Source organism: Hyaena hyaena, unplaced genomic scaffold, assembly GCF_003009895.1.
Source record: "Hyaena hyaena isolate Hyena2069 unplaced genomic scaffold, ASM300989v1 scaffold_108, whole genome shotgun sequence".
Classification (NCBI taxonomy): Eukaryota; Metazoa; Chordata; class Mammalia; order Carnivora; family Hyaenidae; genus Hyaena; species Hyaena hyaena.
The window spans coordinates 954,167-969,907 of NW_024080741.1; the positions used below are offsets into that span (position 1 = coordinate 954,167).

At 45.1% G+C, this 15,741-nt stretch overlaps 1 protein-coding gene across 6 annotated transcripts in view; it reads right to left on the reverse strand.

The window, feature by feature from the left end:
• Nucleotides 1–8,039: 8,039 nt before the first annotated feature.
• ERC1 (ELKS/RAB6-interacting/CAST family member 1) overlaps nucleotides 8,040–15,741 on the reverse strand; it is a 485,892-nt gene continuing 478,190 nt past the window's right edge. For all 6 annotated transcript variants that reach the window (XM_039236306.1, XM_039236310.1, XM_039236309.1 and 3 more), the window contains one exon: nucleotides 8,040–9,288. In XM_039236306.1, coding sequence (XP_039092237.1) covers nucleotides 9,151–9,288 — 138 coding nt within the window. In that variant the 3' untranslated portion in view covers nucleotides 8,040–9,150. The remainder of the gene's footprint in view (nucleotides 9,289–15,741) is intronic.

The window sequence follows — 15,741 nt, forward strand, 5'->3', positions numbered from 1 at the left end:
TTATCTTCCACGTGCTGTTGTGGAGCAGCTGGAAGCAAGACCGAGGACCAGTGCGAGGCCGTGCGGGTCCCTCAGTCACCCCATGAGCGCTGCTTCTGGTGGAGTAATTTCTCCTTCCCCTGGACATGGCAAGGAAATGGTCTCTGTGGACGGGGAGGGCTGACGTGGCATTACCAATGCTTCAAACCTCATTCCTTTCCCATCAAGGGCCTGAAGGAGAGAGCATTCATCGTGCTTCGTTGCCTGATCCTTGGGGAAGAAATGGCGCCCAGAGCCTAAAAGCACAGACTCCTGTGTGACTCATCCATCCTGCTGGTGAACGAGCAAGGCATATATTTCCCTCTTCCTTTGAACGCCCCCTCCCCCCCTGCCCCAGGGATGGCCTGGATGCCTCACCCTGCAAGGCAGGCAGGGGGTCTCCTCAGAGTCCTGGATCTCACAGAGCCTCCTGGTGAAGGGAACTGAGGAGGAAGGTTGGCAAACAAACCGACCCAGGTTTGACCCCAAGCCTTGCAACATTGGGTTACTTCCCTCCAAAGGCTCTGGCCACAGCCTGCTCCTCGCTATCTCCAGTGGCCCCCATCGTCCCTAGGACTGGAGACTTCCCAGAGTTGACACACCCAGGTGCTTTTCTTTTCTCTCTCTTTTTTTTGGTGGGGCGGGGGGATCAGCCTCTGGTGGTGGCTGTAGTTATGGTCACTGGTGGTGTAGGGAACACTCTCTCAAGCTGGCCTTCCTTTCCAGGGCATTAGAGCTCTCTCACGGTATGGGCCCATCCAGCCTCCTTTGAAGCTATGTTGCAGTCTCCCTGTCTTCTCCATGGTCTTAAGCCAAGAGGTATTTGATGCATTGACATTAAACTGCTCGCTCTCCCCAAATACACTGTGTCTGTTCCCGCCTCCCTGTTTTTGCTCAGGCTATCTTTTCTGCCTCTTCCATCCTTGAACTCCTTTGCTGGCAACAGTCAGTCTACCTTTCAAGGTCAAACTTGAAATTCTGTGAAGAGCATTGCTTGCTCTTTTGTGCTCCCACAATTTATTGAGATTTGTTTCCTCCACTGGACTGTGAGCTCCCTAAGAAAAACGGCCACAGGTGTGGGCTGAAGGGTACAAGCTCTGGAGACAGGGTCGGGTTTAAACTCCAGCCCTCCTGCTTTTGGGCTGCAAGACCTCGGGAAAGTTGTTTACTTGCCCCTTGCCTCATCTGTAAAATGGGGGTAATGGCACCCACCTCATAGGATTGCTATGAAGATGAGGTAAAATGTGCCGTGCTGAGGCCTGAGCCTGGCAGATGGGAGATGTGCCCTAAGCTGGTGTTACTTGCATGGCTGGTGCCCAGAACACAGCAGAGGGTGAACATGAACTGAGTTTTCTGCTGGCAATTTGTGAAGGCGGGTTACTTGGACCCTGGGAGAAAAGGTGCATGTGTGATCACTGGACAAGTCTAACTGGAGGGTGTGAATCTCTAACTCAGGAAAATGCCCAGCACGCACAACCGCAGGGGGAGGGGGGGTACAGTGAAGCCCGAGCACCCAGTGCCCACTTCAATGGTTAGTGATTCACAGCCAATCTTTCTGTACTTACAACCTTCTCCTCACCACCTCCCAACACACATACTGGATTATCTTAAAGCAAATTGCAGACATGAAAAAAGCAATTTTATGCTTTACACTCTTAAAGGAGCTTTCAAGAGGGAAACACATAATCATATATTATCCTCATTATGGCTGTGGCTTGTGACCTTGATGCAGGCGGCCTTATTTTCAAGGGGAAGGTTGAAAAGAGGTTGAGAGATTAAGGGGCAGCCAAGGGCTTTGGGCCAGAGAGCAGGGCTTTCTCCAGGACATCTGGGAAAGCTCGTGGATCTCAAACCAGCTCAGAACACTCCCTCACCCCAGAGTCTAGCTGGTTCTTAATCATCTTTGAGCCAGCCTGGGACATTCCACCTCAAAAATCAAATAATAGCAGTCTTTTCCCAATTCACAGGGGAAAAAAAAAGTTAATGGATGGAATTCTCAATTGCAAGTTCTCTTCTCACATATTTTCCTTAAACCTTGTGGACTCTGCATCCATTTGTCTGCAACTGAGTGCTGGTAGACCGCAGAGTGAATAAACAAATAGTGAAATAAGATTAATGGAAAACCCTGGAAACAGCTGACCAGTGTAATCTGACAGCTTCCTGTGGACACATCTGCTGGTGGTTGGGGTTTCGCTTCGTGATGAAATGATGAGCGACATCAGGCTTCCAGTCCTGTAAATAGCACGGCTTCCCAGGTGCTCCTCCACCTGGTGGGACTTCTCGGCAGCTGTGCCAGCTGGAGGCAGCCAGGGCCAGGGCCCAGGTGCTGGGAGAACCTGCCAGGAGACGCGACACCGAGTCTCACATCCAATTCCCAAGAGCCAGAGCACAGTGGGCAGGAGTTTCCACGGGAGAGGGAGTGTGCGCAGCAGGCAGGCTGATTCCCTTCTGGAGCTGATGCAGAAATGAGGCTAAGTAGAAAGCGAATTCTCATAAAAGAAGTCCCCCGGAATAACTTCTTACTGAGCGGACGGCCCAAGACAAATACCAAAGCTGGGGAACTTTCAAGCGCAGGTTCTCTGGCTCCTTTACTCTCGGTATCGGCACTTTCTTTTGGTTCCTACAAATCCCACATCCATGAGCTAATACGTCAGATGCACCCCCGTGAAGCCCAAGTCCCAGTTAAAAAAACGTTTATTTAAAAAAAGTTTATAGAGAGGGCAAGCGAGCATGAGCAGGGGAGGAGAAGGGAGAGAGAGGAGAGAGAAGCCTAAATAGGCTCCACCCCTGTCAGGGCAGAGCCCGAAACGCGAGATCATGACCTGAACTAAAATCAAGAGTCAGCTGCTCAAGGGACAGAGCTGCCCAGACACCCCGCATCCCAGTCCCAACTGGAACCACCTCAGCTATGCTGTGAATGCTCCTTCACCTGAGTAAGGGCTCTGGAAACGCAGTTAGATGTGAAACGGGGAAACTGGCTCAGGGCCTAGCATGGAAGGGAGAAAGGGAGGTGGAAATGGACTCTGAAAAGCAATTCAGGGGGCGCCTGGATGGCTCAGCCAGTAAGTGTCTGACTTCGGTTCAGGTCATGATCTTGTGGTTCATGATTTCAAACCCCACATCAGGCTCTGTGCTGACAGCTTGGAGCCTGGAACCTGCTTCGGATTCTGTGTCTCCCTGTCTCTCTGCCCCTCTCCCCTCACACTCTCAATAATAAACAGTAAAACAAATTTTTTAAAATAAAAACAAAAAGCAATTCAGGGGGCTGCCAGTCCCGAGTTCAGATGGGGGCCTGAAGGAGACCTACTCGTTTGAGGACATCACCTCACCAGGTGTCGGGACCACGCCAGCCTTGGGCTCCTCCAGCCCCACCTCAACCCCGGGCCCCACTGGTTCTTGGCTCACGGACCATGGCGTTAATCTCTGGGAGACCCCTGGCTTCTCCCTGCTTTTCCAGCATTTGAGGACTCATCTCACTTGGATTATCAGACTGAATGAGACTCAAAGAAAGACACAGCACACAATTTTTAAATAACTTTATAATTTCCCGATGGATTTAGTTTGTGAATAAAAAAGAAAAAAATGGACAAAGTGTTTACAATAATTATCAAGGCAAAGTTGACTATAACACAATTTCTTTGTAATGTCATTATCCTGTCAGTAACATGACTCTGGCCATCTCTCTCTCTCAATCTCTCTCTCTCTCTCTCTCTCTCACACACACACACACACACACACACACACACACACACACACACACACACACTTGAAGGCCACGGGTGCATCTGCATTACAGACACCATCATTGCGGCTGCTATTGTCACCAAAAGGAACTCAAGCTAGGAGTCAGTGCCCAGCGCTCCTCAGCTCCTCACTAAAGTGCAGCACCCCTCTTCCAAAGCAGAGGGGGCGAGTCCCCAGCCTGGACATCCCGGTGTGCTCGGCAGGCTCCTGGGCTAGTCGGCCAGTCCTGTGAGTGCAGGCAGGCCAGGAAAGGTGGCGTGTCGCCCTCAGGGAGGTCTAGCTGCACTGGAGTGTGAATGCAATACTGGTGCGGTGTGGAGAGAAGGGCTGGGCTCAGAGAGCCTGTTCTGGCCCGGGGAGGTGGGGGGGGGGGGGGGGGGGGGGGGGGGGGGGCGGGGGGGGGGGGGGGGGGGGGGGGGGGGGGGGGGGGGGGGGGGGGGGGGCGGGGGGCAGGGATTCTCTGGCTTCAGCAGGGTTCCCGTCCTTTCCTGATCAGGGCATCTCTAGGGCCAAGAGAGACAGCCTGGGAGATGGGCCTGGGAGATGGGGGGGGGTGGGGGTCTAAAAAGCTTAAAAGGGAAGGAATCTAGGGACTGAAGCCAGAAGGAACTGAGATCTGAGTATGATTCATTCACCTGGATCGCAGGCTCCAGGCTGGCCACTGCTGGCCCATGGTGGATGGGTCACTGGATGATATAGCACCAAGTGGGCAGGAAAGAGCTTCTGCGGCCTGTACAGGGCTGCCGGGCGTGGGGCTTCCGAGGCAGGCCCGGGTTACCACGCAGTATTAGGCACACTGAGCTGGGGCCAATGTGGGCTTGAGGGTGGTTATGGGGTCACAAAATTTGAAACCTCTACCCAGAGGTCCTGAGGAAGGGACAGGAAATCTCCGGCACAGGGGGGACTCTCAGAGCCCCGGATTCCAATTCCTGTTACTCAGCAGTTGTCTCTTTCGCTCAGGCAGTCCCCTACCTAGAGGGTGGTCATTGTGTTTCCCAAGTGGCTAGCCCAGGTGCCACCTAAGCCAACTTGGGAGGAGGGGGAGGAGTGTGGCTGCCCCATAGCTTGAATTCCTTTATTAACATGATATCGCTTGCATTTTTAAAAACACAGCTCTTTAACTTTTCAGTTCTACAAACTACTTTTTAATATCTTAATAATCTCAACAATGGACACAATGTAACTGCCCCAATGCTCTGAACCACACAGACAATATCGACAAGCAGAGAAACAAAGAGGAGGTGGGATGGGACAAAAATCCGCTCCCCCCAAATCAATCCCTAAAACCACCTTTCCCCCAAAAGAGTCAGAAGAAATAACTACAACAGGGTCACAGCACGCACCAAACACGTTGGAAGAAATCAGGAGACGCTTGGTTACAGTTTTGACACTAAAAAGTTTGGAAACAGTTTTTGCTTAAAAAGAGTAAATAAAGACAGCCATTTTGTTCAGAAGGATTTCCCTGTAATGCGTGTGTGTTCTTTTTGCCCAAACATTCCCCTAGTCCGCATGGGGAAAACGCCAGATTCTTTTTAAAACATTTCTTTGACCAGTTCAAGGCGCTGTCCTGAGAAGCCCAGGGACTGGCAGTGATGGAGGGGTCGGCCTTGCAGGCTTGCGAAGATTAGCGTCCACACCGCATCTACCGTCGCCTTACCTGCTTCTCCAGCTCTGAACTGCTGCGAGCAGGAGATGAGGCTGGGGGAGGCAGACGGGGGAGTTACTGATATTGCTGACACAGGGCCCACTGTAACTTAGGAAATGCCACGTGAGGGTCACATTCTATGAGGCAACAGATTCCTCGATTTGCTCTTTCCTCAAAACCCCCGAGGGTAGCCAGCAGGCCTGTGCTTCACTGCTGGGGCCAAAGGGGAGGGCAAGATGGTTCTGGGATCAGCAGAACTCTCTAGCAGCAGATCCAAATGCCAATCCTGAATGTCACAGGGGAGGGATGACTAAGACTTTGTGATGACTTCCTCTTCTCTCTGGGGAGTGGGTGAGCCAATGAGCTCCCGTGGGGAACCAAAGAGACTTTTATTGACAAAAGGTGCCAAGTCCCACTGCCACTACTGCCACCGAAGGCAGGCTTGTGTCCAGTTTGCTTCACTAATATTTCTAAAGACCAAGTGTAAGGAAGAGAGAGAAGCACTTTGACCTTTGATAGATTATAAGGTACTAGGTGAAAGGTTAGAGCTGAGATGGATTTAGGGATTCCCATTCATATTTCTTAATATATTAAAGCCTATTTAAAATCTTTTCCATTTCAAATAGTTTCCAAGTCCTTGTAAATCTCAATTCAGATACTTCATTAAGAACTCAATGAGCACCTGGGACAGAGGTATATGAACAGATGAGAAAATCACATTGTATTTCAGCCCCACATTGGATTCCACCCACTCTTCTTCTTCCTGTCCCCTTTCGTGATGACCTTGATTTGGGGTACAGATCTTTAGGTGCTAAGGGGCAACTAGACTTGCCAATGGAATGGATGAGTTTGCTGAACACAGGAGGCAACCTGAAGTCAGTTTTCAAGGCTAGAGACCTTCAGGAGCAATTGAGCGACCTAGAGAAACCATGAACGCCAGAAGGGTATCAGGCAATGATAAGTCTTTGTGTGATGGGAATAGTGCACTGAGTAAAAGTTGGCTCGATGAATGATCTCAACTCAATAAGATATTCTCAGTGCTGGACACTGTATTCATTTTGTCCCCCTAACCTAATGTCTGGTCATGTTCACTACTAAAGTTTCGCCAGAACCTACTTTCTTCTACAACCAAGCAGTCCCCAGAACCATCTGAGATGCTAGGATGACCACGCAACTGACACCAAGGAGCTCCCTGCTTTGGTTCACAGAACCCACACAGACAATGTTTGCCCCAGATGTTTCTCTTATCAGAAGCGTTTGTCCAGAGGACTTCAATGAAGTTTTGGAGGAGAAGCAACAGGAAGGGTTGAAATGAAAAGGGAAAGAAAGGAGGTGCAGGGAGAGTCATTCACCAAGTGGGCAAAGCTGTATTCGAAAGCAAAGACACAATGAGCAGGGCCCAGGGAGACCTGCTTGATGCCTTCCCTTGCCGAAGCTGCTGGAGAACAGCCCACCAGGACCAGGCCACTTCTTGGGGGATGGCCTCTTCTCCTGCCCTCTCTGTTCTGCTGTAATCCTGTGAAGGGTGTTATCATACCTCAGTTCTCTGCATTATGGTAGATAAAGTGAGATTCTAATACCCCAGGCCTAAAATACTGGGGGCTATCTACATGATTTATGCGCAGTGCAATAAATACATGGAATTGAGGTGACTGACCACAAACACCCACCACTTACTATCTAACCCCTACATCTCCCACTTCCCCTGCTTCTGGCCAGCCTGGCTATCAGGAAGCATCTCAGTAAGAAGTTTATGAGCAGAGTCCACTTAACCCTTCGATAAGAAACATTCTACAGCTTCTCACAGGAGAGACTGTTTTACAGCAGGGAACCAGGACAGCTGGAGATATGACCATATAAGTTAATGGGACAGTCAAGGGCTGCCGGTGGGAAGATACTGGACTGAAGGGCTGTGATGACTTTACAGGCAGCATCATTCTTTGGGTGAGTGACTGGGGAGGGGGAAAGGAGAAGACGCAAGACAAAAGCATTTAGCCCGGCAACTCTTATCAGAAGATGTGAGTAGCTGGTGGGCGTCTGGCTGGAGAGGTGGTTAAAGGCTACATTTGGGTTAAGTGGTCTCTTTCTTGGTGCCTGATTATTTATGACTGCCATTGTCTAAGCTTGGGGAAAAGTGCCCTTCAAAATGCCAATATCTTCAACTGGATTTGCAACGTTAGGCCCAATTTTCTGATCTGCAACATGGAGCTGGCCAAGTTCCACATGGCGTGTACAGATGTGTTAAGAAAACACTATCCACTACCGCAGCCCCCTAAACACTACACTCTAGCAGGGTAACGACAACAAACAAAAATCCTGAGCCACCAAATAAGATCCTGCAGGCAAGTAAGTCACTCAGCCCTCTGAGCCTGAACTCATCAGTTACATTATAGTCAGAGATGCTCATCTGTGAAAGACTTTTGCTGAAAAAGATAACTTCTACTAAGAAGAAGTAGGGAGAGGAAAGGTATGCCTTTTACTGCTTTGACTCAACCAAGGTGTGTCTCAGAGAGTCCTTTACATTTCTCCCTCACTGAAAGGAGACCGTTTTTCAAGGATGGGTACCTAACCGTGACTTGCACATAGTAGGCATTTCATACATATTATTTGAATGAAAGAACGAAGGAAGGAATGTATATGGGATGAGAAACATTCATTTCTGCCAGAAGGGAGGTTCCAGACAACGCACGAGGCTATGGTTCTGGGAGTGCACATCAAGAGAGAAACTAAAAGGGTAGAAGGTGGGGTCATAAACTTCAGCAACCACTGAGCTGCAAGAGCATGGAACATGGGTGGTGGGAAGGCAGAAGCATTCTTTTGGGGCTCAGGGGCCTAGAATGCCGATGAGGGAGATGTTTAGGAGAAACCAGCCTGGGCCCAAGGAGCGGTCATCTTCTAAAGAAGGAGAGCGGCAGGTGGTTGACGGCAAGGTCTCGCATCCAATCCCTCTCCCCTTTCAGGCTGAGACATATGGTCTGACAGACTAATAAGGTCAAAGGTCTTAAACAAGAGGGATGGGGGGAGAACCATTCACACCACCCTCTTGTTAACTGGTTGAGAAGAGCAAGGATGAGTGAGACAGGACTGGGTGAAGACTCCAAATCTGTGGTATTAGCGTTCACTAAGCCCTCAGGAGGCCTGCTTGCAGCTCCCCTGCGTAACATATTACATGTGAAAGTGAGCGAAAGAAAAAGTAAGAGTCAGTTTCTCTTTGTCCCTGTTCTCTCTTTCCCCCTCTCTTTTTAAGATTTTTTTTTTAACCCTTTTAGGAGAAAGCACCTGTTGTGATATTAGAACACTCAGCTCTCTGGTCCATTGGGAAGTTTCTTTCAATAGTTGAACTCCGAGGAGATTCCAGATTCAGGTCTTGTGTCAAGGACAGAGGTAAAACGGGCTCTCTACTCCATGTCCCGCTGGAAGGGCAGAGCCACCAGCTTCCACAGTCCTCCACCGCTGATGGCCAGATGGCAGCTCTTCACAGAAACTTGGTCACTTACCCACCCTGGACATCAAGAAAATTAGTGTAGAGACAATATCCAAAGCAGAAAGGCAGAGTTAAGATGACAACTGTAGAGGGTGCGGGAGTCACACCTGAAGGGCCAACCAAGATAGGATACAGTTTGTAGTGTTTGTTGGGTGCTGAGAAGCTCCTGGGTGCCTGGTCCTCCCTTACAGCTCTTCTTTCTTGGCTCCCGGATTTACTATAGGAGGCTGCTGGGCTGGCTGCTCCCCCTGAGGCAGGGTCAGGATGACTCTTCCAGCGCGTTGACCACTTGCTCCAGGATGTCGGGGCAATGATCTGCTATCTGCTGGAGAATGGCATTGGCAAACTCCTGCAGTTCTGCATTGTCCCGTTCACCTTTTTCTAGCTCATTCTGAAGCTGAAAAGGAAAGAAAAGATGGATTTCAGATAAAAATAAAATGATCCTGTTTGCATTGGGTTAAGAATTATTGTCCATGAATAAGAAATTGCATTTCCAACAACATGGATGAACCTGGAGGGCCTTATGCAAAGTGAAAGAAACCAGACAGAAAGACAGACACTGCATGGTACCACTTATAATTCGGATCTGGGGGGAAAATGTTAAACTCACAGATTGCCATCAAGGGCTGGGGCGTGGGGGAAATGGAAGAGGTTGGTAAAAGGGTACAAACTTTCAGTTATAACACGAATAAGGTCTGACGATTTAATGTATAATACGATGACTACAGTTGATAACATCGTGTTCTAGAATTAAATTTGCTAAAAGAGTAGAACTTAAGTGTTCTCATAAGGGAAAAAAAGGAAGTATGTGAGATGACAGATGTATTACCTCGAGTGTGGGAACCTTCACAATGTCTATCAAATCATCGTGTTGTGCACTTAATACATCACAGTTTTATTTGTCAATTAAACCTTAATAGAGCTGAAAATTATAAAAAAAAGAGAGGCGCTTTCTATGTGAAGTCATCCTACATCAACGTTAACAACCAGGAACGTGTAAACGTTAACATCAAGCATCTGTTCATGAAGCTGTGACTAGAATCTGCAGAGCTGGAGCCCCAGCTCCCGTTCCTCGTTCCAGGTGGGACGTTCTCCCCACTGGGTCCCAATATCACACCACTGCCCAGGACAGGGAAAGGGGTACATGCATGACTTCCGGTAGGATATTAATCTTGTGTAATGGACTTTGTCCTAGGGAAACTTATAATTTAAAAGACTTTCCCCATTTGCTATAGACCACTTTTACTCAGTACATTACCCTACCTGCTCATTTAGCTAAAGAGATTATTTTGAGAAACGTTAAGATGCTTACAAGCATAATTCTCACTTCCTATTGTTTCAAACACTCTCCTGGACATTCCTTCAAGCATTCAACCAACATTTATTGAGGGCCTACTACTTGCGAGGTGCTGAAAGACGGAATGGGTCTGGTCTTTCCCCTGAAGATCCATTTAGGTTAATGGAAGAAAACACAAACAGACAATTACGACACAGTATGGGAGGGGCCACGCACGAGGCTTGGCGATGCACTACAGTGGAAGACATAATAGGTTGTTTGCATCCTGGAGCAGTGTGAGAAGATGCTACCAAAGGCAATAAGTGGTGTGAATCTTGAAGGCTGAGTGGGAGTTTGCGGGCAGGTCAAAGGCAGAAGAGACTTTCAAGCACATGAAACAAGTGCAGGTACGTAGGGCTAAGAAAGGACTCGGGGCCTTGGGGAAGAGGGAGCTTCTCAGCATGGCTGGAGCATAAGGTAAGAGGACTGAGTAGAGAGTGATAGACAATGAGGCTGACGATGCAGACCAGGGCCAGGCTGTTTGTAAAGCTAAGGAGTTCAGATTGAACCTGGTTAAAAAGCAAAGAAAGAAACACACAGAGACAGGAAGTCCAAGAATTTTTAAACAGTGTGTTAATGTGGTCAGCTTCATTTTTTAAGAAGAGACCTATGAAGATAAACACACGTGAGGCTGAATGGAGGGAACACTAAGCCCAGGGAAGTTCTGTGGAAAGCCCAGGTGAGAGTTAAGGAGGGCACCTGTGCGGCTTAGTCGGTTAAGCATCCGACTTCAGTTCAGGTCATGACCTCACAGTTTGTGGGTTTGAGTTCTGCCGTGGCAGTCTCCGTGCTGACAGCTCAGAGCCTGGAGCCTGCTTTGTTTTTGTTTTTGTTTTTTTTTTTTAGTATTTTTATTTATTTCTAGGAGAGAGAGAGAGGAGACACAGCGTGAGCAGGGGAGGGTCAGAGAGAGAGGGAGACACAGACTCCGAAACAGGCTCCAGGCTCTGAGCTGGCAGTCAGCACAGAGCCTGATGCGGGGCTCGAACCCACGAACCGAGATCATGACCTAAGCGAAAGTCGGACGCTTAACCGACTAAGCCACCCAGGCACCCCAGCCTGGAGCCTGCTTTGGATTCTGTGTCTCCCTCCCTCTCTGCCCCTCCCCTGCTCATGCTCTCTCTCTCTCTCTCAAAAATGAATAAACATTAAAAAAATAATAATAAAAGAAGGGCTAACACTGAGATAGGACCAGAGGACATGGAGGATAACAGATGAGTGTGAGGCTTCCCAAGGTGAAGTTAAATGAGAGGGAATGGGGGTGTCTGGATGGCTCAGTCGGTTGAGCATCTGACTCTTGAATTTGGCTCAGGTCATGATCCCAGGGTTGTGGGATCGAGCCCTGCTCTGAGTTCTGTGCTGAGTGTAGAGCCTGCTTAAGATTTTCTGTCTCTCCCTCTGCCCTTCCCTCTCTCAAATTAAAAAAATAAATAAATGTGAGGGAATGGAGAATCATTTTGACAGTTGTAGCTCGGGAAATTAGACAAATAAAACTGAAAATACAGGAGGTAGAGCACATTTTAGGAAAGGAGAGAAATTAAAAACTGAGTTTACAGTGCACGAAGGACTCAGGTTCTAGACTTAGGCTGCCTGGGTTTCAAGATAGTTGGCACTTACTAGTTTGTGTGACCTGGACCTTTCTGAGCCTCAGTTGTTTCATTTATAAAATGAGGCAATATCACTTATAGGGTTGTTTTAAGGATTTATTATTTTTATGTTTATTTTTGAGAATGAGCACGAGTGGGGGGAGTTGGGGGGGACAGATCTGAAGTGGGCTCTAAGGGGACAGCAGTGAGCCCAATGAGGGGTTCGAACTCATGGACCATGAGATCATGACCTGGGCCAAAGTCAGACACTTAATGGACTGAGCCACCCAGGTGCCCCTGTTTTTAAGGACTGAATGAGATATTTATATAAACTGCAGTACATTTATATAAAATGCCTGAAACACAGAAAATGATAACTGTTAGATGTTGTTATAATTATTGTTAAATAGGTAAGATTACCTAGACAGGGCATGTAGATTAAAAAGCAAATAGAACCAAGTGTTTTTTTTTTTTTTTTTTTTAAGAACCAAGTTTTAATTACACTACTGACAGAATCCACATGCTATGAGCCAAGAATGAGCATGCTGTGTCTTCAAATATAGCAAAGAGTTGGGAACAGATTTTGCAGTCCTCATTCTGTTAAATGTTGACTGAAACACCAGGACACGCAAGGACCAGATTTAGACTGCTCTGAGTCTTGACGCATCTCAAGGTCCGATTGTGTCATATGAATATGAATCTGAAATGGGAAACCAAAGCAGCAAAGTGCCTTTTAAATACAGTTGCACAGAACATAGCCCAGAAATACTGCGAGGGGAAAAAGCCACTATTCCCAAGTCTCTTGAACAGAACTGAAGTCAACCACACAAAGTAACAGAGGAGGTTGTGAGGTTGTATTGCTTTAGTTTCCCATCTCAGTCCTTCCCAGGAATATTCTGGACACCTCTGGTTTATATTGTGAGCCAGGTATCTGCACTTCATTCTCTGTAAGTCACATGTATATTTCCTGTGAAATATTTCTTATTCCAATTTGGCTTCTGTTAAGTAGATAATCACAAAGTTACTAATGGATACATTTTAGTTTAATATTTTTCAGTTTTTTTCCTAACCCAGAAAGTATTACATATGCATTGTAGAAAATTATGAAAACAAAAGCACCAAGAAAAAAAACCTCAACTGTAAATATTAGTATCAGGAGATAACCACTGCTACATATTTTGTTGTATATTCTTGTACACACACATACACGTGCACACACATTTTAGAAACAAAATGGCAATGAGAATATATAGGTTGTGAGCTGATTTTGTTTTCACCTAAAAATATACCACAAATATGTTTCAGACCAAATCCCGAAGGCTCTTTCAAAGCTTGATAACTCTAAAATTTATCCCTATGTATAAATATTTTTTACAGGAACCAAGAAAATACTTTAAAGGAAGAGAAATAATGTATGGACTGGCTTAACAGATTACAAAACATACTATAAAAAGACACTAATTAAAAGAGTATTGTACTGATACAATTAGATCAATGGGATTTAGAATATGATCAGGAGGCATTTGAAATCAACTAATTGTATTAGGTCAACTGGGCCCGATTGTAGTTGGATTCCTGCTCATACCATATATAAATATAAATTTGAAGTTACCTAAAGGGATCTAAATTTAAAAATGATACTGCTAATTCATATTCTTCTCATGCACACACAAAACATTCTCCAGGATAGATCATATGTAAGGCCACAAAACAAATCTTAATAAATTTAAGACTGAACTCACATCAAGGATGCTTTCCAACCACAATGGTATGAAACTAGAAATCAGTTACAAAACAAAAAAAGAAAAATTCACAAATATTTGGAGATTAAACAACATGTGACTGAAAAACCAATGGGCCAAGAAAGATATCAAAAGAGAGATTAAAACATTACTTGAAGATCATCTGGGTGGATTAGCTGATTAAGCATCTGACTCTTGGTTTTGGCTCGGGTCATGATTTCATGGTTTGTGGGCTCAAGCCCCACATCAGGCTCTGTGCTGACAGTGCAGAGCCTGCTTGGGATTCTCTCTCTCCCCCTCTCTTTCTGCTCTCCCTTACTTGTACTTTCTCTCTCAAAATAAATAAATAAAACTTGAGACAAAGAAAAATGGAAATACAATGTACCAAAGGTATGGCCTACAGTAAAAACAGCTCTTAAGAGGGAAGCTCATAGTAATAGATACCTACAGTAAGAAGCAAGAAAGATCTCAAACACCCTAACTTTATACCTCAAGGAACTAGAGAAAAGAACTAAGACCAAAGTTAGTAGAAGGAACAAAATAACAAAGAGACTAAAAAGACAATAGAAATGAAATAGAGACTGAAAAGACAATAGAAAAGATCAATGAAACTAAAAGCTGATTTTTTGAAAAGATAAACAAAATAGACAAACCCTTAGCTAAACTTACCAAGAAAAAAAAAGAGAACTCAAATAAAATTGGAAATGAAAGAGGAGAGGGTTATTACCTGTACCAGAGAAAGACAATGAATCAAAAAAGATCACTATAAAAAATTATACGCCAACAAACTGGACAACCTAGAACAAACGGATACATTCCTAGAAACATACAACCTCCAAAACTGCATCATGAAGAAATAAAAAATTGGAACAAACAGATTCTTAGCAAGGGAAGTGAATCAGTAATCAAAAACCTTCCAACAAACAAAAGCCTAGGACCAAATGACTTCACTGGTGAATTCTACCAAACATTTATTTATTTATTTATTTATTTTTTTTCTCAGCTCAAGTTTAATAGAAACAACAAAGATTTTTTTTTTTCTCAGCTCAAGTTTAATAGAAACAACAAAGATTTTTTTTTTTTTTTTTTTACCAAACATTTAAAGAAGAATTAATACCAGTCCTTCTCAAACTCTTCCAAAGAGCAGAAGAGGAGGGACAGTTCCAGACTCATTTTACAAGGCCAGCATTACTCTGATACCAAAATCAGAAAGGAAAGAAAGCAAAGAAAGAAAATTGCGGCCAATATTGCTGATGAACATAGATGCAAAGATCCTCAACGAAATATTAGCAAACTGCATTTAATACTGTATTAAAAAGATGTATGCCATGATCAAGAGGGATTTATTCCAAGGATGCAAAGATGCTTCAACATTTGCAAATCAGTAAAATGTGATACACTACAGTAACAACATGAAGGCTAAAAGTCATATGATCATCCCAACAGATGTAGAAAAAAGATTAGATAAAATCCAACATTCATTTATAACAACTCTCAACAAAGAGGGTACAGAGAGAACATACCTCAACATAAATTAAAATAAGTAAAGGAAAAAAAGACAAAGGATTGGGATCAATGTATTATGAAAGTGGTAGAAGCCTAATAATAGAAAAATGGGCAGAGAATATGAACAAAAAAAACTCACTAAAGAAATACAAATGGCTAATAAGCACATAAAAAAATACTGAACCTTATTAGTAATTAAAGAAGACACAAATGAAACAAGATAGAGTTTTGTTCACCCTATCATGCTGGCAAAAGTTTTTGAAAGGCTGTTAACAATCCATGTTGGTATAGATTTGGGGAAGTGGGTACTTTGATACTGCTAGTATATATATATAGTGCGTGTGTGTGTGTGTGTGTGTGTGTGTATTTAGTGTATATATATATATATATATATATATATATATATATAGTAAATAAATGGATGGAAGGACTTTCAATTTTATCCTCTATACTTTTTAAAAAAAATAGTTGACACACAATATTATATTAGTTTCAGGTGTACAACAGAGTGATTTAACATATCTATATGTCATGCTTTGCTTCCCACAAGTGGAGGTACCATCTGTCACCATTACACCACTATTACTATACCACTGACTGTATTCTCTATGCTGTACCTTTTATCCTCATGACTTATTCATTTCATAACTGGAAGCTATATCTCCCACTCCTCTTCATTT